At 42.5% G+C, this 25041-nt stretch overlaps 1 protein-coding gene across 1 annotated transcript in view; it reads right to left on the reverse strand.

Moving 5' to 3' along the window:
• Positions 1-335: 335 nt before the first annotated feature.
• Positions 336-25041, reverse strand: part of AFF2 (ALF transcription elongation factor 2) — a 526427-nt gene continuing 501721 nt past the window's right edge. Inside the window, exons 16-21 of the mRNA XM_065915233.1 lie at positions 23922-24058; positions 19723-19794; positions 18006-18099; positions 15220-15272; positions 9025-9215; positions 336-4776 (exon numbers count right to left, since the gene is read on the reverse strand). Of these exons, the coding sequence (XP_065771305.1) occupies positions 4655-4776; positions 9025-9215; positions 15220-15272; positions 18006-18099; positions 19723-19794; positions 23922-24058 (669 nt within the window). The 3' untranslated portion in view covers positions 336-4654. The remainder of the gene's footprint in view (positions 4777-9024; positions 9216-15219; positions 15273-18005; positions 18100-19722; positions 19795-23921; positions 24059-25041) is intronic.

Here is a 25041-nt window from a genome sequence, read left to right on the forward strand (position 1 = left end):
TTCCCTCCTCAAAGTCTGGTACAAATCGAAGAGCCAACAAAATTGAGGTCACTGGCAAAAGAGTTTGAAAGTTTGAATGATTTTTATTAAACACCATTAGTCTACACTGCACAGTTAATGAAACAGCAAAGCTCCAATCTCTTAGAAGAACGATGATTGATCATGGATCGGAACGGTAGTTCTGTATCCCCTAAGCACATGGTGAGCCTGATGGAGTCATTACCATCTCAGGTCAGAAGCAGAAAGGAGCAAGAACTGCAGCCTGGCCTGGAAGGGCTTCCCTACCCTCTAATCCCCACCCCACCCCTACAGCCCTCCCCACAATGCAATTTCCTTTGAGTTGATGGATTACAGAGGGAAACATGATGCTCTTGGGAAAGGGGGCTTCTAGGCTTGTGAGGAGGAGAACAGAAAGGGAATTCATACTTTTTCTTTCCCTGAAAATATTCAGATGGTAGGATTGATGTCTGAGACCAGCCTGTCTGATTAGCCTCCTGCCAGGGTCATTGCTGATTATCAATACACAGATGCCAGTTTTGTTGTTGGAGTTTGCGAACACCAAAGAGCAAATGAATCAGAGTTTCATTATGAGAATAAGGCTGTGCGAGTGGAAATGAGAACGACAGCAACAACAACAACAACGACAACGATAACGACGACGAAGAAGAATTTAGTCTGCCAGTCGCACAATAGAGCAAGCGACAACGGGCTCCATATTTTTTCCCCACAGAACTGCATCTGGGGACATGGAATTGACCCATCCATTCAATGTTGTGTAGCGCTAGTGTTTCGCCACACATTTTCTCAATGGGGAGGGTGATGCTTCTCTAAGCAAGCAGTTCGTTGCCTTACTGAGTAGTCCTACCCAGTGATCCAGTTTGGTGTCTCCCACCTGCCAGCTCATGCAGGTGAATTTTATCATGTCTATTGTGAAATATGTAAGGGCTCTACCCCCACATCTACATCGATTCTGCCTTCAGAAATGCTTTCCAACTTCACTTTCCAACTTCAACCTCTGGGATGCAAATTTCAATAAAACACAATCCAAATTAGATAACTTTGATAAGGATATTGAGAGGACAAGTATCTTCCCAATGACGACCCAGTCCAATGCACCTAGTAAGGTGTTGTCCAAAGGAAAATTCATCCATTTGGAAAGTCAACAAAAGGCATTTTAGCCAATGGTTTCAAATTGAGCAACTTGATTATTGACCAGAGATTTGAATCATTTAATGTCATTACATGGAATAAAGGCATCCCAACCTCAAGTCTTTGAAAAGTTAGCAGCAGCTAATCTGCTTTTCCAGTTCTGTCATCCAAATAGAAAACTACTAGTATTTTCCCAATGAGATTATTAAGTAATTAACAGTCTACAGGCTGGCTAACAACATGCTCACGGCTAAATTCTACCCCGAGGACCACACTAGTATACTCTTTTCAAATTAATCCTACCTACTGAACTCAGACAGTAATATGACAAAACCACTAAAAAATCCAAGGTTAATTAAAATACAAAGCCAAGCCAATATCATAACACAAACTTGTCAAACTCTCTGTGGTTGGAGCTTGGGTGACAAGTGAAGGCATAGTGGTGGCCCTATGTGGGTCCTGTTTGCAGGGCTGAGATCCTTTTGTGAACTTGCTCGCTTGGTGGAGCTGCCCATTTCTTTGCCCATGACCCTAACTCCATGTGTTTACTGTGAGATGTGTCTCATCAAGCCTCCATCACAGTCTGAGGCAGGACCTCTCACCACCATCCACATGTCTCATATCCCTCCCACAAACTGGTACACTGAAGAGATTTACTTGACAAAATATTATTTCAGTCCCTCAAAATGCTGCACACCTATGACACACATCACCATTTACAACGTGATGAATAGAGTGCCTAGAAAACAGCAACAATCCTTAATCAGGAAACTGAAAGATGTCTCATCTCCAGGGAGAGGAAGGCAATTCATCCTCCATGTTTAATTGGTTTCTAAGCTGCTTTACAAATGGGTCTGCTAAATAATCAGGTGGTGATCCCAGGCTCGCCTGTCAGATTTGATCATCGTGCTGCTGATGTGGACACACTTTACACTCAGCCACCAGAGGTGACACATCAGGCAGCAAGCAGGCTGCTCTGCTGTCTCCCTGTCGTGTGTCAGGTAGATAGAACGACTCACTGAAACTAGAGATACGAGTCTTTCATTCATGAGGCAATATACTTGTATCCCTAGGAAACTGTCCCTACATTTTAATGTCTAGTTCCTGGAGGTTGAATTTCAAGAAGAATCTACTCATAAATCCATGATGGGCTAGGATCGTGGTCTAGGTTGAACATGCAAGTCAGACCAGTGGGATTCATCATATAGTCATAGTCAGGCACTCCACCTGGTAAGCCGTGGGAAACAAACAGAGACCTTGAGTCACTGCAGAGTCATCAGCTTCATCTGTGTAAGTGACACCCACTTTGGGTATTTGGAGTCGTTCATAGGATCATGTTCCTCACTTAAGAGGTTCAGAAAAGATTTCTCTTGGGTTGCATTAGTCAGTGTGTGTCTGTGTGTGTTAGGGTTGATGCTGAAATTGCCAACATCCAGCTCAACCACACTGGGGGCATGAAAAGTGCTGGGTCAGCTGCTTGGATTCTCTCAGCTGTCATCTTCACAACGTGGCCTCAGCCACTGGAGAACAATGTCCACAGCCCTTATAATACCACAAAGGACCTTCAGCTCAAAGATGACCAGAGCAGAGCTCAAGTCTGGCTCTTTTGCAACTGGGGATAATAGCTAACCTTGACAGTGAGAGTGTAGAGGGGATCCTTTGTCGTTCCTATCACTTGCATGACTTGCTTTCAAAAATCATACAAGATTGCATCTTTTATGGGCATGTATCTATTATTTATCTGGTCATAACTCAGTGAAAAGAATCCAATAACTCAGCTGATGAAAGGCTACATGGAATTAGATACCGGCAGGTAATTACAAGGAACTAACTAATGTATGGATAGTTTTTACCACGTGTGAGGGATTCTTCTAGTGGGTTGGAACGCCAAAGATGATATTTACATTGTGATTTTTAGGGATACAAAATGAATGCAGAGGATCAAAAGGGATGGGGATAGTTTCAAGTGACTCTGAAATATCTCCAAATCAACAGAACTGTTCCCCATCTTCAGAGTTCTTTTAAAACCACCCTAGGGTGAAGCACTACCCCAACTCATTTTTTGTTAAAAAACTAGCTACAACTTAGAGAGTTTGGAGTTTTCATTGGGATTTTCATGGAAATGATTCAAGATAATATAGACTTGAATAAAATCAGTGATTGTATTTCAATCAAAAGCTAACGAGCCAAAATCAAAAGAAACAAAAGAAAAAGGAAGAGAAAGGTAGAAAAAAACAGAGGTAGAAGAAAACAGAAAGAAGTCAAAAAGAAATTCTGTAAAATAGCAAATGTGATAGTAATTGGGGAAGTCCATATTTTAAAGCCATTAGGAAGCAAACTGTATATGACTATTTCTAGTAGTGAGAACTTAACTTTGGTTTCCAGAGATTCGAGTAAAACACAGTTAAAAAAAAAAAAAAAAGTCCTGCCAGTTATGGACCCACCAATCAACTGCAAAAGAGGCAGAAGTTTGCATTCCCTGGACAGTTGCCAGAGTCCTCTCATCTCTCATCTCTAAACTGGGTTGTAGCATCTAGGCTACTAGGGCATGCGCCACTGAACTGCCCTTCAAAGGAGAGCTTTACACAAAGAGAATCACGGGTGAGGATTTACGCTTCAAATCATGGAGTTCAAAACGACTTATGCCAGCTGATGCCTTAAAGTTGTTGATATAAATGTTGCCACTCCTTCTCATCCTTGACATTTTTCAAATAGGGATTCAGGAAAGGGATACTAACTAAGAAGTCCTCTGGCTGCATTCCAGAGTACTGTTCCAGAGTGGCATTGCTGTGCTCATGAATTTTCTTAACACTCTTAACTTTCCAATGTTGCTAAAACATCTAACCAGTGGATTTCAACAATGAAAATTCTCATCTGAAAACTGAGTCTGTGGGAATCACAAAACTTTAACAAAGGATTCTGAAATATGTTCTTATCTGGACAGAACAGCACAGTTTGGAGAATGGCTACTGCTGAAAATCTGAATCTTTGCAGGTCCTCTGTGTCTGTGTTCATACATAGACATATACATGACATATGACATATATATATATACACACACACACACATAAACACACACGCACACACGCGTGCGCACACACACACACACACACACACACACACACACACACATATATATATATATGACATTTTGTTTCACTTCTCAGGAACCTGTTCTCACAATTGCTTTCCATTCTTTCTTTTGGGTAGTGTGGGCCTAAAAAAATACTGTAGGGACTGTCATTCCATCAAACACAAAAGGATGGTGGGATCTGTGAAATGCATAGAAAATACAGAAAAATGACTAAGTGATAAAAGATACACTGCTCTCAAGGTGTAGTGTCCACTTACAATGACTTCTGTGTTTCACAGATATCAAAAGAAGCATCAAAACAAACATAATCAAAGAGAACTTTCCCAAATGAGTGGAGTTCCACCAGTGCCCATCGGCGCTCTGGTAGAGGTAGCGTGGTGGGTGGCAAGGCTGGAGATGGGGGTGCAGCCACTACAACAAGTGGGCATCGATGCGCAGCCAGCACAGTCCCTGGCGAACGTAGCGGACGAGATTGGTCATGCTGCTGTGCTGCGTCAGGGGCCCCATCAATGTGTCCAGATCGCCAAAGAATTCTGAAAATCAGAGCAGACCTTAGTCAGGCCTTTAAATGACAGTAGGGCCATAAGCAGCACCCCGAGCACGCGGGCATTGGATGAGTTATTCTTGGTTCATTCATTCATTCATTCATTAGACATCAATTTCCAGAGTACCTACAAGGTGATTCGAACTTCATATGGATATTAAGCACTATGATTTTAATCTTTTATTAGCTCCCCAAACTCCATAGCATAAATCATGCCTGTATTACTGTGATTAAGAAAACACAAATTCACTCAAATCTGTTAATTCATAGTAAGTTTTTTTCTAATTACTATACATTTTCTTAGACTGTGACCTCTAAAAGTACATTACAATCCTGTGGAGGTTTATGAGATACACACACACATATATCACAATATGCATATATTACACATAAAATATATTTGTCTATATATTTACATATATGTTTGTAGAAACATATATTTATAAATCTACACATAAAGTTGTGTATCAAATATATTTTATAAAATATTAAATTTATATTTTTATATATTATAAATTTATAGTTAGAAAGGAGTCTTTATACACAAAATAGTATATGATACCAAGCTGTTTCTCATTCTGTGTGTTATGCAATTGAAAATACTCTCTTTTCTTTTTGTCTAAATGAAATGACTTCACTGATGTTTCTTGGCTTGATGTAGATATAACCAGTGAGCCTGGACCGCCGTTAGCACCATCGGTATCTAAGGCCAAGTCACTGTCTAGGAGGCATCTGACTTGGTTCGTCTTATTCCTTTAGGGAAGGAAAATAACCTGTAAGGATCTGTCACACAGCACATCCCCCGGCCCCCTGGGACATGGATGGTAAGACTGCCTTGCTGATTCCCCGCCAGCTGACACAGGCAAGGAACAACACTGAGCACCCCACCCACTGCCTCCTCCCCACTAGCAGTGGGACCAGAGTCTTAGACTGTCTGTTTTGGGATAGGGTCGGGGGAGTATATCAGAAAAATTCTTTGATGTTCAGAAACCAGCTAGGCTTCCCCTTTGTATGTCTGAATTGATTGGATTGTATCGATCTCCATGAGAAGCAGGCTCTTGTCCATGACAAAATGGCTCCTCTGCTGGCTGGAGGTGAGGTATCTTTGTGGAGGGAGAGGGAGGAGGTGTTGGAGACTACCCTCAAGTGGTTGGGATGCTCTCCTGCCTTCTTGTAAAGCAATTGCCATGCATGGGTTATGTGTGCTTGATTGCTCAGCAGATGGTGTTTCACTAAACAATGCATTGATTTTTCATGTTATATATAACATATGGGCTCCTTCTCCATGTATCAGGTTCATTTGATTATGTAATACTGTTTAACCTGTACTATGCAATAAAAGTAATTTCTGCTGATAAAGGAGTGAATTATTTTGGGCATTGAAAATACTTTCTTCTGTAATACAATATTAAGGAAAATGTTAAAGGACCCAGTCGCTGTCGAATGAATGTTAATGAGATGTCCCTTGGGTATTCAGCACACAGCCTGCGGTGGCATTCTTAACTAGGTACCCAGGTCACCATTTTAATAAGTGCTTCAAGTCAGCAGCTGGGAAGATAGAGAACTGGACTTCTAGAACAAAGGCCAGAGGGCAGAATCAGCCCTATTGGCCCATCTTCTGCAATGAGGCATCTGCAGCTATACAGGCAGGCAGACAGGGGGCAGGGGTGGAGACCTTCCACTGGAACAGCCAACCTCAGCCATTTCCATTGCATGACTGGGTGGGGGAAGGTGCACATACATGGTGGTCTCTGGAAGGAGGGAGAGTTTCACTCAAAAGGGAAGCACCTCAGTTTCCCCATATCTATGGAGACAAGACAGATATGGGAAGAGTTCCTCACTCTGAGCAGCTCAGAAATAATAAAGTGTGTGAAACTCAAGGCTGCAAACAGAAGATTCCAAACTAGGTCCTCTGTCCAGGTCCCTGAACAGCCTCTGTACCACACCGGTGGGATGCAGTGCATTTCTGCTGGTGGAGTGATAGAGTCATGTTGACTCAGTAGTAGGCAGGGACTTGAACAACTCCCTGACACAGGTGCTGAGGACAAGATGAGTACCGTCTCACTCAAACATCAGCCCAGCCACTACAGTGCTCCTGGAAAGTTCTGCAGTAAAGTTAGAAGGAGTTACTTTGCCAGATTTGAAAATGTATGCAATTATGAAGGAAATCCATAAATACTGAACTGCCCTCCAGTTACCAGTACAACATAAGACAGAGAAGAGTGGAGGTAGATAAGCTAGGCAAGACTTGAGATGCTTATGCCTTCATGATTAATTCTAGAACTCATGGATTGGCCTGCTTGTCTGGGCCAGTTGTCTTTGATTTCCAGAAGCTGAAGGAAAGTGGACAAGTTAAGAACTGTCTCTTACTCAGATAACTGAGAACTCACTGAAGGTTTCTGAGGATGCATTATTAATTCTGCCCTCTAGATGGGCAGTGCATCCTGTAGGTTAACAGTTCAGACTCTGAAATCTGACAGTTTAATGAGCTGTGATATCATAGGTGAATTTCTGAACCTCACCGAGCCTCAGTTTCTACATCTAGGAAATGGGGATAAATGAGATGACAAATGATAAAACAAAGAGTACAGTGCCTGACATATAAAAATTGCTGCATGAACACATAGAACCAACACATGCAAATAACCCCAGGAGTCAGTGTTAATAGCTGAGTCGAGGGCTGAAGTCCCAAATTATGGAATATGCTTTGATAGCCACAGAATCTGAATTATATGTCATCATATGGAATAAGGAAAGAGAAATAAATATTTGTAGGATTTCCACCTTACACCTGATATTTTATGCTAGGTGATTAACACATCTTGTTTTATTCCACCCATCTCTTATCACCCTTGTGGGTAGTTTCATTGTCATCCTGTCTTCATTATATCCATTATAGAAATGGAAGCTAGGGAGTAGCTCACAGATTTCAGTAACTGTCTTAGGTCACCCAGCCAGTAACTGACACGATTCAAACTTAAATGATTAGGCTTCAAAATCTGCACCCTTTCTAGTTCCATGGGACTGTTTCCCTGCCTGTTGAGTGATCCTGCAGTAGAGATACAGCCTGAAGGAGGGGCCAGTAACTCATAGGAACTTCCCTCTGCATCTCAGTGGCCTGCAGCCCCAGCCTGATTCCATGAAATCCCTGTTACTTCCCGGGACCCAAGCCTACTCCATGCAGCTTGTACCACGTCATGTCCTGGCAGGAGCCACCAGTGCGTGTGGGCCATGAATTTTTGCCTGTATCTGGCCAGATGTTTCTGCTGCTCTAAAACTCAGGTCACCTCTTCGCAATCTGATCTGAAAGACCCACATCTGTCCCCACTTTAACTACAGTGGGTCTTTTGCTAACTGCTGCTCCAGAATCATCAAAGTCCACTGAATGGCTAGGGCCAAAGTATGGTTTCTTTGAACTTCCTATCTTCATTAGGATAGTGAGACTTCAGGGTGAACTTGGATGGCAGCTAGGGTCACAGATGCAGCATGAGTGGTGGAGGACCACTGATTCACCCTCTTGTGAAGCAGGGTCCCCCCTGCATTTGTTTTGTAGCAAACGTCATGTGTTCTCACGAATGGGGCCCTGATCCTTCGTCCCAAGTGTCAGTGAGTGAAAAACACTAGCTGACCCTTGACTCTGGTTTCTGAATGCAAACCACATTATCAAGTGCCCTGGAACTGATGATTATTATCTTTAATAATTTTTTAAAAATATATTTTGGCTGCGCCATGCAGCATGTGGGATCTAGTTCCCTGACGAGGGATTGAAGCTGGGCCCCCTGCATTGGAAGCTCAGAGTCTCAACCACTGGACCACCAGGGAAGTCCCTGGAGCTGATGAATATAATGAAGGTAGAAGGCCGTGGTGCAACCTCACTTCTCTTAAAAAAAAAATCAATAGTATCTTGATCCCAATTAATTTGCAAATCATTCTTTTTTGCTTTGCTCTGTTTCTCTATGTTGATCCTTATCATTGAGTGAAAATCTGAAGAAGACATTTGACAATACATCATAATTCATGTTACTTTAAGTTTTAAAGGAGAACTCAATTCTAGATATTTTCACTCTTTTCACAAAAACTGGTCACTGAGTCGACCCTGATCTCACCCCCTCTTCCCTCATCTAGCCTTAGAAATTAGACCAACAGAAAGAGAAGGTCATCATGAGAAACTCAAGCCCTTCAAAGCAGGTTGAATCCACCATGGCCCGTGAGCAACCAGTTGAACAGACCAGCATACCTTTGTTCTCTCTTGTCAGTTTGTCAGCCATGTCCCAGTGTTCGTAGCCCCGTAACACGTTGCTCGTGATGTTGACGTGGCTGGCTGCCATGTGGTGAATGCGCTGTGGGATGGTAACTGGGCCGTTGTTACAGTTCCCCATTGCATTGATGGGAGAGACGTTGTTGAGAGACACTGGGGACGGAGTGTTCCTGGGGGATGGGAAGAGACAGGCCTTGTTAGGCTGTTAGGGGAGAGTGACAATAGCATTTTAGCCCTCCCTCATCATACTGGGACCTTTTGAGGAAGTGATTTGCCACAGTGAGGTTTGGCATGGTGAATATCTATGAAGCTTGCTCTCGCATCCCACCAACTCTTCTCAGAGGACATCCTACAGCTTTCACCCACACAGTAGTCTTCTCCAGAGACCTCAGTATATAAAGAGCTTATTATCACCCCCTCCCCACTGTTCTGGCCTCATCAAACCAACCCACCCAGGGCTACAGTGCCAGGCTGTAGAAAGAGCCATCCTTCTCCTTTTCTAACTTTAAACACAGAAGTCTGACTGACTTTGGCAACCACTGATGACTCCATGCATGTTGCTACTCTGTTTTAAAATACCAGAGAGAGAGCTGGGTGAATCTTTCTCTGGCATTAATTCTACCCACAAATGTAGCTCTTACTTTGAATACATATAACAAGTCTTCTGATGTTCCAAAGAAAGAATCAGCTCAGAGTTAAGATGCTTTCTCTACCTGCTGCCAGAATGGATACTGGCACTTAGAAAAATTTGATGTGCTATATTGGTCTCTTATCAAAATGTTTTGTGGAAACCACGGTGACAGTTGGCTCCAAATACAGTCACCACAATAAGCAAAATATAATCCGTAAAAGGCCCCCAAGGAGCAGTAGTAGGGAAGTTGGAAATAAGTAAGATTCTGAATATCACTTTAGGATTCTTTAAGACCTGCTACAGGATGGGTGTTAATTGCTGACAGTTCACCTGCACACTGGGTTATAAAGAAATGTCTTGGGAATTCCTACTTTGGGCAGTATCAATGTTTGGAGGTAGATTTTTGTTTAGTTATTTAATATCAGTAACAAGAAGTCACCTGCTGGCTGCACTTTGCATGGAGGGCGAGGACTTAGGTCATGGACAGTCCCAAAGGCTGGGTTGCTGCCTGTGCCTACGAGCCAGGTCAATACACATCTCTGTTCTCTCCATCTTCCTTCAAAGCCAGGCTTTGAATGCCCAGTAAAATGCACACTTTATTATGATTGAACATTTGGGGGAATAACAGAAATAGGGGAAAGCTGTTTCTGGGACTCTTTCTTCCTCCCAACACACTCCTCCCATCATCAGGAACCTTCTCTCACTCTCCCTCCCCTTTACCAGCCACTTGTTGCCAACTACATTCCAGTGTGGCTGTATTCCTCAGAGCCAACCCCTGCTCCTAGGACATATGTGCGCCCTGACAGGCACCCATAGAGGATTTGGGGGAACAGCTATCCCCATGTACCAAAATTATGAAGTGGGGATAACTCAATCTGGGAGCAATTGAACTGATACGGTCACCTGAGATTCACATAGGCTGTGCCTCATGAGAGCTTTGGTCCACGTCTACAAACAGAGTATATCTTCCAGTATGTTCTAGTATGAGGGGTAAAGTGAATCCTCACAATTGCTCTGCACTTGTGTGATGTAAGAGGGTGTGAAGGTTTGCCTGCTCTGTTTATAACTTCTGATATATGTGATACTTCTTGATGTAAAGATTTATTTTCAAGGTAGGGTGTGGTCAGAGGGACCTCAGGGACATGTTGGGAGTTTAACTCGTTAAACTCAGGGATCTGGGCATAGAAGGTTAACATAAAAGCAGTGAATGCTGGATTTTTTTTTTCATGGCAGGTTAGAAATGCTATTATCTAGTCTCTCCCCTGTCCCCACCCCAGTGGTGGTCATTAATCCTTAAATGTCAATTTACAGCAAGAAAGGAAAACATCCTCATTTGTAATCTCTAGAGAAGATTATAAAGGTGTCAATGTCACAAATGTTGAAACGGGGACCATGTGGTGCTTGAAAAGTTCTGGAATCCCAGGCACTGAGACTCCAGCCTGGGGCTCCTGAGCCCCTCAGGAGCCTTCATGAACTGCAAGAAAAGGCTGGATTCAGTGATTTTCAATCAGGCCCAGAAATCCCAAGGGGAAACACATCACCTATGTTTACCTCATATTTCCTGAAAAGGCCTTTTCAGTTTATAACACTGAGGAGCTATTGAGGGGCTTTCATTCCCTTCCACTTGGTGCTTTATTTTAAATAATCAGTGGTGGAGGTGAGGAGAATGAGGGCATGGTTTGCCTTTGGTCATGACTGACCTGACATGAGGCTCCGTGAGTTGATCTGGCGGAGCATGCCTGAACTCCCAGACATATACGTGAAATCCACCAGTCAAAGCCTGCCTGAGACAGTGCTCCTCTGGCCAGAAGGGCTGTTGCAGTATTTCTCTTAGTGTGCCTTCAGCTCCATCTTGGCTCTCCCCACAAGTGGGGTTTTATTCTTGAGTTCGCGCTCTGTGGATCTGCTTCAGATCTTATGCTTTTCTTCACGTCTACGGCACATGGCCACAAGTGTGCACACACCAGCACAGGCTTCCACCACTCACAGCATGAGCACTCTAGATCCCCACTATCCTCTCTTGCCTCCCAGCCACACTAGCCCCCTGTTGCCCCTGGTAGTCACTAGCCACGCCCCTATCTAAGAAGGTGGTGGTGTCTGGCTACTTGGAATTCACTTCTCCCAGGGTTCTGCATAGCTCATTCTCTCATCATCCTTCCCTAGTGTCCCTATTGAAGATCCTCATCCCTCAAGACAAGCAGCCCTTTCTATCCCCCTTCCTTGTTTTAATTTCCTCTATGGCATTTATCATTTAGCATATGCATTCTTTTTCTACTGTCTTTCTCTTCCAAAAGAGTGTGAAATAGACAGGGATCCCTGTCTATTTCATCCAGTGCCATTCCCAGCATGTAGAACAGTACCTGGTATACATAACATGTACTTAATACCAGTTAGATAAGTGGATAGATTGCCTTCCAGTGATCCCTCTGTTATTATATGGTATCCACTACATATGAGGTGCTCTGGAGAGGGAAGAAAAATAATGTAGAGCAGCATACAGATAGGGGATAAATACTTTGGTAAAGTGCCTGGCAGAGTGTCTCATACACAGTAGGCAGGCAATAAATCTTTGATGAATAAAAGAATGAGCAATTCCTTATTGAAAAGAGCAAACAGTCTAAAGGGGAGAAGAATCCATTAATTTCTGGCAAACTAGGATAAGTGCCAAAAGTGATGTGTAGACCAAGAGCTGTGGGAGTTCTAGGGGCAAGATCACTTATGTTTTCCAACTTAAAAAGGTAATAATGATAACAAAACATGGCAGTGGCAGCAACTGCTATTTGTTAAAGGTACTGTGCACCAAGCATGATGCTCTGGGCTTCACTGATAATTACCTCTAAGCCTCATGACAACTCCGTGGGTGAGTTTCTGCTGCCACTGTTTCACAGATGACAAGAGGGCTCAGAAAAGATCAGTTCCTTTTTTGAGAGCCACACAGCAGATGGTCAAAGAGCTGATATTTGAAAGGTCTGTTTTCCTGCAAAGTCCATTTTCCTTCCATTCCACCAACTTACCTCCATGTCCTACCTTCCCTCTACCAAGCTTCCCTTGATGTGGGTGTCCACCTTGAGCCTCACCCTTGAGTCCACGTTGGCTTGTTCCTACCACTCTCCCCAGGCTCTTCCCATGTTTGCACAGGCACAGCCCTCTCTAAGTTTGGGGAGAAGTTTTGCTTGATAGAAATGTTCCCTTCAGTGGCAACCAAACTCTTTGCAGTTCTTTTATTGGTCAATGTCCCCAACAATGGACATCTCTTCTCTTCCAACACTTTCTATATAGCACCCAAGGCCCCCAGTATACTGAAACAGCTCTTCTAAAGGCCTCAAATGGCCTTGTTCTTTCCTCCTTCCATAGCCTTCTTTTTTATTCTCTCTGGGTGACATCTGAGACTGCTGCCCCTCCCTTTTTTAGCATCTCCAAAATGTGATTACCATGACTCTCTATTGGGACTGAAAGCTCTGGTGCACCCCCTGTTTCTGAATGGCCTGTGAGCTACAAATGTTTTGAGAAGATGAACATATGCAATCAATTTGATGAATGAGAACACTACATTTGAACCCCAAGAGCACAAAATCCTATTTTTGCAAAACTCCTTTCTTCTCCTTAACAGACTTGTATTCTAAAACTGCTATTATATTCAGAATTTCATCAGTAAGATTTTTGTGGAAACTTGTTTTCTCTCATATTCTTTTTACATAACAACCTCAGTTTTTGTCTGGACTGGCAAAGCCCCAAATGTGTATTATCTGGCCCTCTGCAGCAAAGATTTGCTGACCCCTGCTCTATCTCGAGTAGGTTTTTCTTTTCCTTCCAACTTATTCTTTGCACTGTCTTCACAGTCAGGGTGAGGGGAGGCTTCTTCTGGAAGGATCGTGAGAGGTCTGGTGTGGGGCCAACCATCCTCATTCACTGGGGAATGCAGGCTATAGTGTTGCTAGCAGGCAAAGAAGCCCTCCCTGGCCACCCAGGGAGGCCCAAGCTCTCTTTTTCTTGGGTGTCCACAGAACTTTGTTCAGATCTTTCCCCTCCTGCCACTGGACCACGCGCTTCTGGAGTACAGGGAGCCTATGGCATTCAGTGCCTCCCCAGCCTCTCATAGGGAAATGCACCCAAAGTATGTGCTGTAATCCCTGGGCAACTGTTTTGAGTTGCCTCATTCAAAAGCTCTCTGACCTACCAAAGGGAGTGTGCTTTCTTCAGACAGAAGCTGCTTTAAAAAATCATTTCAGGAGGTTTTCAATGTGACTTCACAAGCTTAGAATGTGTTTGAGTTTTTCGTTGGAGAATTAAAAAACTTTTTCCCAGTGATTCTTGAATGGGTGCTTACCTGAATTTGCCCTTGCTTTACTCCGTGTTCAGAGAAAACAGCTTTCTCTGGGCCTGTGGTCTCGCTTTTGTCCGTCAATATAAGAGAGAGACCTAATTCAACAATTTAAATGGTACTTCCTTTCAATACAGTAATTGAGTTGGCGCATAGTTTTTAATGGATCTGTCCCCTCATTCTGAATGTTTTTTAAGATCTTAGAGCTCATAGTCTCACTCCTTTGGGAGTGTGCTTTGTAGGTATTTATAAAGCGGCAAAGGAGACTATTTCGCTGTTCAAGAAAGTGTTTTGATCAGAGACATAAGAATTTTGAAGTGGTGAAAAATGGGGGGAAAAGCAGCTCTTTTCAAAAGAATACATCTACTGGTGGGAAGTGGGCTTGCAGTGGTCAGAGAGGTATTGGACTCAGGGGAGAAACGAATGCTCAGGCAGGTAAGTGTGGGCACAAAGCTAGCTCAGGGCTGAGACAGAACTAGGATTCTGAATTGCCCTCTGAAAAGGAACCTCTCTTCAGAGGAGGCTCCAAAGTCATTGGGTCTGGCCTTTCATTGCGGGGAGAAGAGGCTCTCTTAGTTTCATCCTGGGAACTGAGGGCAGCCTTGGGCCTGGGTCAACTGGTTTACCAGCTCCCACTCTGCTGCTGGAGGGCTGAGCTGCTCCAAGCAAATATGGCTCTAAGGACAGCTGTGGAGTGGGTGAGTTCATTGAGCCTCAGGCCGGCAGTATAGTAGATGCTTTTATATTTTAGGGCAGGGTATTTTAGTATTAATATAAAAATCATCATGAAGGTTCAGATAATTGGCTGACGAAGTGCCTTCACATTTTCAGCACTATTATGCCTTTGGTTTTATTAAAGCACTTACCATATATCAATGAATATTTCATTGGTCTTTCATTACTGAGTGAATCATTGAAAAATCACTGCAGTGGAGGTAACTCTACCCTGCCTCCCTGAAATGGCATGGTGCTTGCCATCTCATTAACTGATATTTTTATGGCCGTCATTTGGCTTAAAGATCAAATAGTGAAAGAAATTTGGGATCACATCATGTTAAACTTTTCTGCCCTGCCATTAGCGGAAACCAGCCTAGAATTCTGTGTGCACCCAAATTACTGTAATCTCAGAATTTACCTTTGTGTCCGGCTTGTCAATACCAAATATTTGGGGTCTATTCAATCACTAATTTTCATGAAAAAGCAATTTTCAGAAGATACTTACTTTCCATTGCCTACCCATGGAGATGGTATCTGAGAGACTTTTGAAGCATTTTGCTAAAAGAGAGAAACAGAGAGGGAAATGAGGACATCTATTTTGTGTTTTATTAATTCAGAAACAGATGGAAGTGTGATTTAGAGTACATTAATATTGATTGCAGCATTTTGGGATGCCTCCTGTTTCGTTAGCAGAGCTGGGATGTATGTGCACGTCAGCACACCACGACGCACACTCGATGAAAATAGCTGGTTAGGATAATTAGTGGGCTCCAATCAGGACCATGAAAGTCACTTGATGAAAGATCTTATACACTAAAAGGCCCAGTGAAATCAGACTCAGTTCTCCAAGAAGTGGTTTAATTATCCTCATCTGAAATTTATTCTGCAAAACAAGCTCTTCAGAGTACAGACAAGCTTTTCACCTTTAGCTCCAGTTGCAAACTTTTTCCCTGGGATGCACATTGGCTTCTCATTTCTAAAATCCCAGGAACTGGCCAGAACCAAGAAGCCTTTGTGTGTGTGTCTGCATATCACCTGGATTTGCTATCATCACATGCATATCCTCATGGCTGATGGTTTTCCCTGTTGAGCAGTGTAACCGGCCCAGCGCTGCCCCGCCGTGGAATGCTAAACATTCTTTTCCCTCTGATGGGCTGGTTTAAAGAATGGGCCTCCTTGAAAAGGGAACCCTCCTACACCACTGGTGGAAATGTAAATTGGTGCAGCCACTATGGAGAACAGTATGGAGGTGCCTCAAAAAAACTAAGAATAGAATGGCCATAAGATCCAGAAATCCCATTTTGGGGCATATATCAGGAAAAACATCTAATTTGAAAAGATACATGCATCCCTATATTCACAGCAGTACTATTTGCAGTAGTCAAGACATGGAAGTACACCTAAATGTTCATTGACAGAGGAATGAATAAAGAAGATGTGGTACATATATACAATAAATTATGACTCAGCCATTGGCAGCAACATGGATGGACCTAGGGATCAACATCATACTAAATGAAGTAAGTCAGAAAGAGAAAAACAAACACCATATCACATCTCTTATATGTGGAATCTAAAATGACACAAACATATCTAAGGACTAGAAATAGACTCACAGACATAGAGAATAGACTTGTGGTTGTCAAGGGGGAGGGAGTTGGGGAAGAGAAGGAATAAGAGTTTGGAATTAGCAGAGGTAAACTATTATAAATAGGATGGATAAACAACAAGGTCCTACTGTTTAGCACAGGAAACTACATTCATTATCCTCCTATAAACCAGAATGGAAAAAGAACATGAAAAAAATGTATATATGTGTATAACTGAATCTCTTTGCTGTACAGTAGAAATTAACACAACACTGTATATCAACTACACTTCAACACAATCCATTTTAAGAAAAGAATGGGCCTCCTCTGTTTTCATGGCTGTACACTCGTGGAGCATGGGAAATCCCGATATTCAGCACCACCTCACTAGAACAATGATCAGCTGGTTAGAATGACCTCAGCAGGTGGGAACTTCCTGTTTTGAACCTCAAAGAAGCTCAACGCTCTGCCAGAGGAGTGAGTTACTTAACATCTGTTTGGTATTTTGCAATGCACTGAAAACTGTGCAGGACAAGCCGCAGAGAATGGAGGCTAGGGTTGTGGCTCAGAGTGCCCCACAGGACCAGCATCGTTATCGCCCAGGGACTTGTTCAAAATGCCCATCCTTAGGACCTGTACCAGACCACCAGCATCAAGACACCTTGCAGAGCCCAGGTGGAGACTTGTAGACACATGGCCATGGGCAGTTGCTGAATTTGACTGCATTCACAAGCACTAGCTTTATGATGGCCACACCACATGAGAGCTGCTCTTTTCCCAACTTAATGGGCATTCTCACATAATCATGCACCCCTACCCACTGGCTTTGAATGTCCGAGGTAAGGTTAGGATTTGATTCATTTCAAACAACTGCTTTGATGCAACTGAGCCATGTCAGCTGACGCACTTGGCAAAGAATAATATGACTAAATAAATAAAATTATCCTTTTATTTCAAGACCTCCCCAACAGCAACCTTGAGCCCTCAACTCTAACACATGATCAGCATTGATGGACCTTCTGCGGAAGGTCCATGGAGCCTCAGCCAATGATACCCGGCACGGCACGGTTGCCAGGCCCAGCTCCAGGCTTGCTGTTTTCATCTGGGCTCATTCCCACATGTTGGCATTGCATCTTGTGGTTCAAATATCTCATTTTTCTTGCAAATCAAAAATACCAGCTCCCTAGAGGATGAGTTTATTTATTTATTGTTGGTTTATTTTGACAGCCAAAGTTATCAGTTGTCTTCAACTACAACCACTATCTTCAACACTCCCCATGGCCAAAGGGCCCCTGGGGGTGTGACTGTGCCCTCAGAGCCCAGGGTGGCTGGGTGACTTCTCTCATTGCTGAGAAACTTCTAGGCTGGCACCTCATGTAACATGAGCCATGTTCTGCAGGCAGTCCACAGTGCAGGCAGAAGGGATCACCATCCTGACTGGATCCAGGAAGGTGCCCAGGGCCACTTGTTCACTCCAGAGCATCATCAGGGGATTGAACTATGGTACCTTCTCTCCCTGGAACTGGATCAAACCCAAGCTCTCTGTTGAGCTCCAAAGGAGAGGTGAGATGGCCATGGCCAGCCAGGATGCAGAAAGTTCAGCCTTCAGTAGTGACAACCGTGACATTTCATAACATGCCTGCCATATCTCATTAGTAATTTAATCACCCGGGACCTATAAATTACACAAAATAAGGATTACCTTAAAATATTCCATCAGTGATCTGGAGTACTTCATGGCGTGGTCCTTCTTCAGTTTGAACATCCTCAGGTAGAGAAGTGAAAGGCATCGGTAGCTGTGATGATGAGGAAAGAAGCACATTAATGCCAATACTTCCTGAGACCTATTCACTAAAATACAACTCCCATCTGCAGCTCCTCTCTTATGGTTACTGAGGAACAAAGGTGAAAAAAAGAAAATTTTTTAAAAACAAGGAATAAGCATAGTACAGGGAACTATATTCAACATCATGTGATAAACCATAAACCATAATGGAAAAGAATATGAAAGAGAATATATATGTATAACTGAGTCACACAAGCTGGAATCCAGATTGCAGGAGAAATATAAATAACCTCAGTTATACAGATGACACCACCCTTAGGGCAGAAAGTGAAGAAGAACTAAAGAGCCTCTTGATGAAAGTGAAAGAGGAGAGTGAAAAAGTTGGCTTAAAACTCAACATTCAGAAAACTAAGATCATGGCACCTGGTCCCATCACTTCATGGCAAATAGATGGGGAAACAATGAAAACAGTGAGAGATTTCATTTGCTTGGGCTCCAAAATGACTGCAGATGGTGACTGCAGTCATGAAATTAAAGACACTTGCTCCTTGGAAGAAAAACTAAGACAAACCTAGACAGCATATTAAAAAGCAGAGACATTACTTTGTTGACAAAGGTCCATTTAGTCAAACTATGTTTTTTCCAGTAGCTATATATTGATGTGAGAGTTGGACCATAAAGAAAGTTGAGTGCTGGAGAATTGATGTTTTTGAACTGTAGTGTTGGAGAAGACTCTTGAGAGTCCCTTAGACTGCAAGGACTCAAACCTGTCAATCCTAAAGGAAATCAGTCCTGAATATTCATTGGAAGGACTGATGCTGAAGTTGAAACTCCAAAACTTTGGCCACCTGATCCAAAGAACTGACTCCTTAGAAAAGACCCTGACGCTGGAAAAGATTGAAGGCAGGATGAGAAGGGGATGACAGAGGAAGAGATTGTTGGATGGCATCACTGACTCGATGGACATGAGTTTGAACAAGCTCTGGGAGTTGGTGTTGGACAAGGAATCCAGGCATGCTGCAGTCCACGGGGTCACAAAGAGTTGGACACGACTGAGCTACGGAACTGAACTGAACTGTCACTTTCCTGTACACTAGAAATTAACACACCAGTGTACATCAATTATATTTCAGTAACATTTAAAAAAAAGAAAAAGAGAGTTCACAAAAGATGGAAAAATAAGGCAGAAGGTCAAAGTCAGGGAGATATGTTAAGATACATTGCTGACTTCTTGATGGAGGAAGAGGCCCTAAGTCCAGGAATGCAGACCTCCTCTAGAAGCTGGAAAAGGCAGAAGTGGATTCTCCCTAGAGCCTCTGGGAGGAAAGCAGCCATGTTGATGCTCTGATTTTAGCCTAGTGAAACACACTTCAGACTTCTGACCTTCAGAACTGCAAGAAAATAAATTTATGTGGCTTTATTTTTTTAAAAAGAAAGAATAAGCATTAAAATTTCATCTTGATAAGAGTATAAGTGTGGAGAGTAGATGTTTAGTCAGCAACTGAAGAAATCCATTAGTTAATTTTTTAGAGTTTAGTGGAAAACAGTAATAATGACTTAAGCAGCTTAAATTGAGTTTTAAAATCTTTTTGTGACATTTCAGCTGTTTCCTGGTCACCTTCATGAGACTTACCATAGTACGGCCAGCTTTTTGTCCCCATCTGAAGCCAGGGGGCTTGCAAAATTCTTCAGCCTCATGGCATACCTTTGAAGAAAAAGGACAAGCTCAAATGGAATCTGTCTGACCCTTCAGAAAGCCCCAACACCATTGGTGTTGTCATCACTTGGATGAGCTAGGCCCACATTGACTCTGACAGGAGGACTGAGAAGGCCATGTGGGCAAAAGCGTGCTTTCCTGAAAACATGCACAAAACGATGACCACAAGTATGTCACAATAGCACTGGTGTGACCAATAGAAGCTTGCTCTGGAGAAGCCAGTTTTATTTAGAGCCCATGTTCTAGAACAGTGCTGTGGAATTACTGTGGGTTTCACCTGTGTATAAATGCTGGAAAAATACCGTTTCTAAGAATACTCCAGCTAAACAACATTATTGGCTTTCCATGAGAGGTGGACACAAACGTCAGTCTCAGTTGAGTTTTTGACACCTGAGGTAAACAATCACCCAATGATGTCTGACACGAGCATGGGGAGGCCTACAACACAGTTATAAAGGGCTTTTCTAATGGCTCAGGTGTGGACTATATTCCTGTAGGAAGTGTTTTTTTTTTTTTTTTTTAAGGGCGGTCAATTTCACAGCAGGTGAAGGTCTGAGCACCCCTAATTTATGGTGCTTGCATATTTTGTCTTTCCATTCTCTTTAATAGTTACTGTTCCACACCAGGGCAATCAAAGGTTGAGTAGTTCCCATTTTTGTTCTTTGAGCTGAGCACATTCCATTCTGGGCATTTAGACTCTTGAAAATCAATTCATTGCATAAAATCATTGTCTGAGCTTTAATGTAATTTCACAGGAACTTGTGGTGGAATAAGTAGCAGAGTTCACTGTTGCAGAAGGAAGCTGAAGATGTTCAGGCAGCCTGGACTAGCTCTCCATTATGACAAGGCATTGGTGAGCCCACATTTTCAGCAGCCTCCCCAGAACACCATGCCCCCTATTGCCCTGCTCTCCCTATTACTGCCCCAGTCCTGTCCAATGAACATTTTCTGACAAAAGAACTCATGCACTTGCTGTGGGTCCCTCCTGTTATTGCCATATTAAGTAAAAAGGGTTTTTATGATGTCATAAATCTGTGTTTGACAGCTGGATCACTTAAATGTCAGTCATTGTGATACCCCACTTGTTTTCACAAGTATATTTCTACTGAAGATTCCCAAGCCTCAGAGCAACCAAAATTACTTCACTGAAAAACATAGGGTGCTCTACCATTAAGGAGAGTATAATAAAAATCTCTTCAATGTAAAACGTGCTACTAAAAACTATGTTCTTATTATTGTCACCCTCTAATTGCAGCCACTGTTGAAATGCCTTGACAGTGGAGTTCCAATTGCTTACATGGGCAAGAAGACTTAGTTGCCTTAGTTCATTTTATTCCCAACTGAAATTTCTCTCCAAAGAAAACACATATACTAGGCAGAAACAAATACACACACATACACTAGGCAGAAAATATATAATTCTATATATAGAGAGGGCACATAAAGGATTGCACATAGAACTGGTGAAATTTGGGGAAAAAAGGCCTGATGGCATCTGAGAAAGGTGGATGGACTGTACCAATATCTGTGTCCTCCGTGATCTTGGACTAGAGCTATGCTGGATAGTACCATGGGAGGAGATGGGGGGAGAGGGACACGTGAACTTTCTGTATCATTTCTTACAACTGCATAGGAATCTACAATGATCTGAAAAGATAGTTTCAAAAGACTGACTTTAAAGTGAATATCTCTAAACTATCCATCGAGTTTTACCAGGTTCCACTGAAAATATACCCTATGGGGGGAGTAAACTATCATATCATGGAAAAAAAACTACTTAGAGAAAAAGAAAAGAAATTGTAAATAATAAAGGGAAAAGAAGTGTTTTCTAAAGGAAATAAATATTACTCAGTGATTCACATTGTATTTTTACCAAAAATGAAATGTGAGGTTTTGCTTTTCTATTCTGAGTGCATGTGTAAGAAAAATATGTGTGACCTTGTGTGTGTGTGTGTGTGTGTGTGTGTGTGTGTGTGTGTGTGTATATATATACACACCACCCATAACTTCACCCCCAATTTCAGTTATGATCTTTTTTCCCTTCCAAGTTGATCCACATGCAGAAACATGCTTTTCGTGGTCAGAAATGTATTGAGTCTATAATTCATATTATAAACATTTTCGTGCAGCTACATGGTCTCCATCACTGCTGCATTTCAATGGCTGCAAATTATTCTGTTGAGAGTACTGTGATGTAGTTAATTACCCTTCTGTTATCGATGATTTGCTTTGCTTCAAATTGGGTGCTATAACATAGGCCAAACTGAACACTCTATGGATAACTCATTCTCCTCTTACAATTCTTTTCTTCAGTACAGGAAGTTCAGATTTCTAGAATTAGTGGCTTCAAAGATATGAATGCTCACTTGTATAGGTTTTCCTACATGATGCCAAATTGCCCTCAATTTACAAGGATCAATTTCCATTCCCCCCATCAGCATGGAAGAGGTTCAGTTCATCATAATTTTGTGTGTGTGCTAACATTGTGGTTTAGTGGTTAAGTCGTGCTCGATTCTTGTGACCCCATGGACTGTAGCCCGCCAGGCTCCTCTGTCCCTGGGATTCTCCAGGCAAGAATACTGGAGTGGGTTGCCATGCCCTTCTTCACAGGATCTTCCCAACCCAGGAATCGAACCCAGGACTCCTACATTGCACGCAGATTCTTTTACCAACTGAGCTACAAGGGAAGCCTCTGCCAACATTTTTACATTTCCTTGTCAATTTAAAAGTGCCTTAAATTGCATTGGGGATGGATAGAAGGTGAAGCTTTCCTCCTTGTTTATTCATTAAAGTTTCCCCTCCATTTTGATTCCTCATTTTTTGCCAGGATTTTCATCCTGTACATCTTTGAAAATTGCAGGCATCCTTGGATAGACACTGAGAAATCAATTTCCCCTTAAAAGCTACAAATGGCAGTGGCAGCTTTCACATAAAGTAAGTCTGAGAGATACTTTATATGCTTGTCAGAGCAGTGAAAACCAAAGATGGCTGTCTGGCCTGGCAGAGCAAGGCTGGAACTTTCCTCATCCTTTCCCTACTTCAGTGGCTTTAGCTAAATCTTATGAGTCTATGTAATCATAGTTTTTTTTTTTTTTTTTTCTCTTCATCTTCTTTATAATGGTTCTCATTCTTTTGATCTTTTCAAGTGCTTTCCTCAGAAAATATGCATACTTCAGTCTGATGCCTGTCTGAAGGTTTAGGTACAAGTGTCTTCAGATTTGTAATGGTTTATTGCAGATGCAAGAACACAATAAAAAGCAGGCCTGGCATTATCAGTTAATCAAGCCAGAGGTGCCTGGGATATAAGGGCCTATCAGATGAAGAACTGCTCGCTCAGTCAAAAACCATGATGTTGTCCATCCAGCAAATGAGGGTGAGTGCTTATCCACTATTCAGAGGTGGATGAAATTCTTTTCACAAATACCTGCAGATTACAGGAAGGCACTCAAATACGTATCACTTCTTCTCCTTTCCCTTCTTACAGGAATTTTTTGATTACCCACAAACTCCACTGCACCAAGACCAACAGTCCAGAAAATTTCATTCAAAATGCAAATGAAACCAATAATCTGTGTGTTAATACACCCTTCCCTAGTGTCAGCCTCTTCTAGGCTCCCCTGCTACCACCTTGACTGTCCCTCAAATTCTAGATGCCTGGAAAGTCTACTCCACCCCTGATGTTGGAACAGTGCTCCTCTCTTTTTAATAACAGAGGCAGAAATTCTTAGAAAACATGATTTATAACAGAAATCCCAACAGGACTGCTTTCTGTGAATTATGAAACTATGCTTTGAAAAGACAAGGAAGGGCCCGCTCGACACTATAAAATGATGATCCTTTATTTCCACCCACTACCTTTCCATTTTATGAATATCGCAAATTATAACATTCACATTAGAACCTCTGAAGGGGATAACTGATAAAAAGCAGTGTCCATCAGTTATAAGTTTTCCATGACATGAATCAAATGGCAAGAACTAATTATGATGACTTCTGAGAAGAAGGTGCCTTGGATGAATCATCACTAGGTGGAAAAGATATTTTTCAAAAACACAGTAGCTTCTAATCATGAGTGGAGAGAGAGCTTAGGAAGAAGGCAGCAGAAAAGTATGAACCTGAGGAGTTCCACAGTCTCGGAGTACATGGTGTATGGAGACTTGGCTTCCAGAGGGTCTCTCTCCATCGCGTTGCCACATTCAGTGAAGGACAGGGCTGCATCCGCATAATTCACAGCTTTGCCAAATTTCTCGAACTGGAACAGGAAGAAGACTCATCAACACGACAGTTCCTCTTCTCTCCTTCATTGAAAGCAGTGGTGCTCAACCCAGGGCAACTTCACACCCCTCCCCCAGGGAACATTTGGCAATGTCTGGAAACCTCTTTGGTTGTCCCCATTAGTGATGGGGGGGGGCATCTAGTGGACAGAGGCTAGAGATGCTGCTAAACATCTGCAATGCCCAGGACAGCTCCCACTGTGGAGAAGTGCCTGGCCCAATAGTGCCAAGGTTGAGATACGGTGCGGGCAACTAGGAATTTGTCTTAACAAAGATGTAACTTATTTCAGGTTCTATTGTCATGGCACGGAGGCTGGGTAAGAAGAGAAAACTGTAGCCAAGGTATCATGTCTTTGTGGTATTCCTATTTTTGTTATCTTTTTGGTGGAGCAGACTTCAAATCACTGCCTCGACTAGTTTCTATTGACCACAGTTACTAGACTGGTCATCGTAATGTCCTTAGAACAGGGATCCCCAACCTCCAGGATCTAATGCCTGATGATCTGAGGTGGACCTGATGTAATAGTAATAGACATAAAGTGCACAATCAATGCAATGTGCTTGAATCATCCTGAAACCAGCCCCCCCCCATTCCAGTCCATGCAAAAATTGTCTTCCAGGAAACTGGTCCCTGGTGCCAAAAAGGTTGTGGATCGCTGGTCTAGACAGAGTTTGCAATGAAACTCCACTTTTTACAAGCTTCCTGGACAACTAACACATCTAGTCTTCGCTTGGAACTCTAGCATAGTGTGTCAACCCCACCCCCAGGAGAAGAGTAACAAATGGATGCTATTGTCATGAAAAATGGGAAGCTGCAGTGTGACTGGTGACAATAACCACATCACTTTCATTGTAAATGATGGTCTGAAACAGTGTGTCAAAAAGCTCCCAAATATAGCACTACTAAATATTTTAGTTTAGTAAAATTTTATTGCAAGAGGTTTTAGCCCTGATAATGGTT

Source organism: Muntiacus reevesi, chromosome X (assembly GCF_963930625.1).
Source record: "Muntiacus reevesi chromosome X, mMunRee1.1, whole genome shotgun sequence".
Lineage (NCBI taxonomy): Eukaryota > Metazoa > Chordata > Mammalia > Artiodactyla > Cervidae > Muntiacus > Muntiacus reevesi.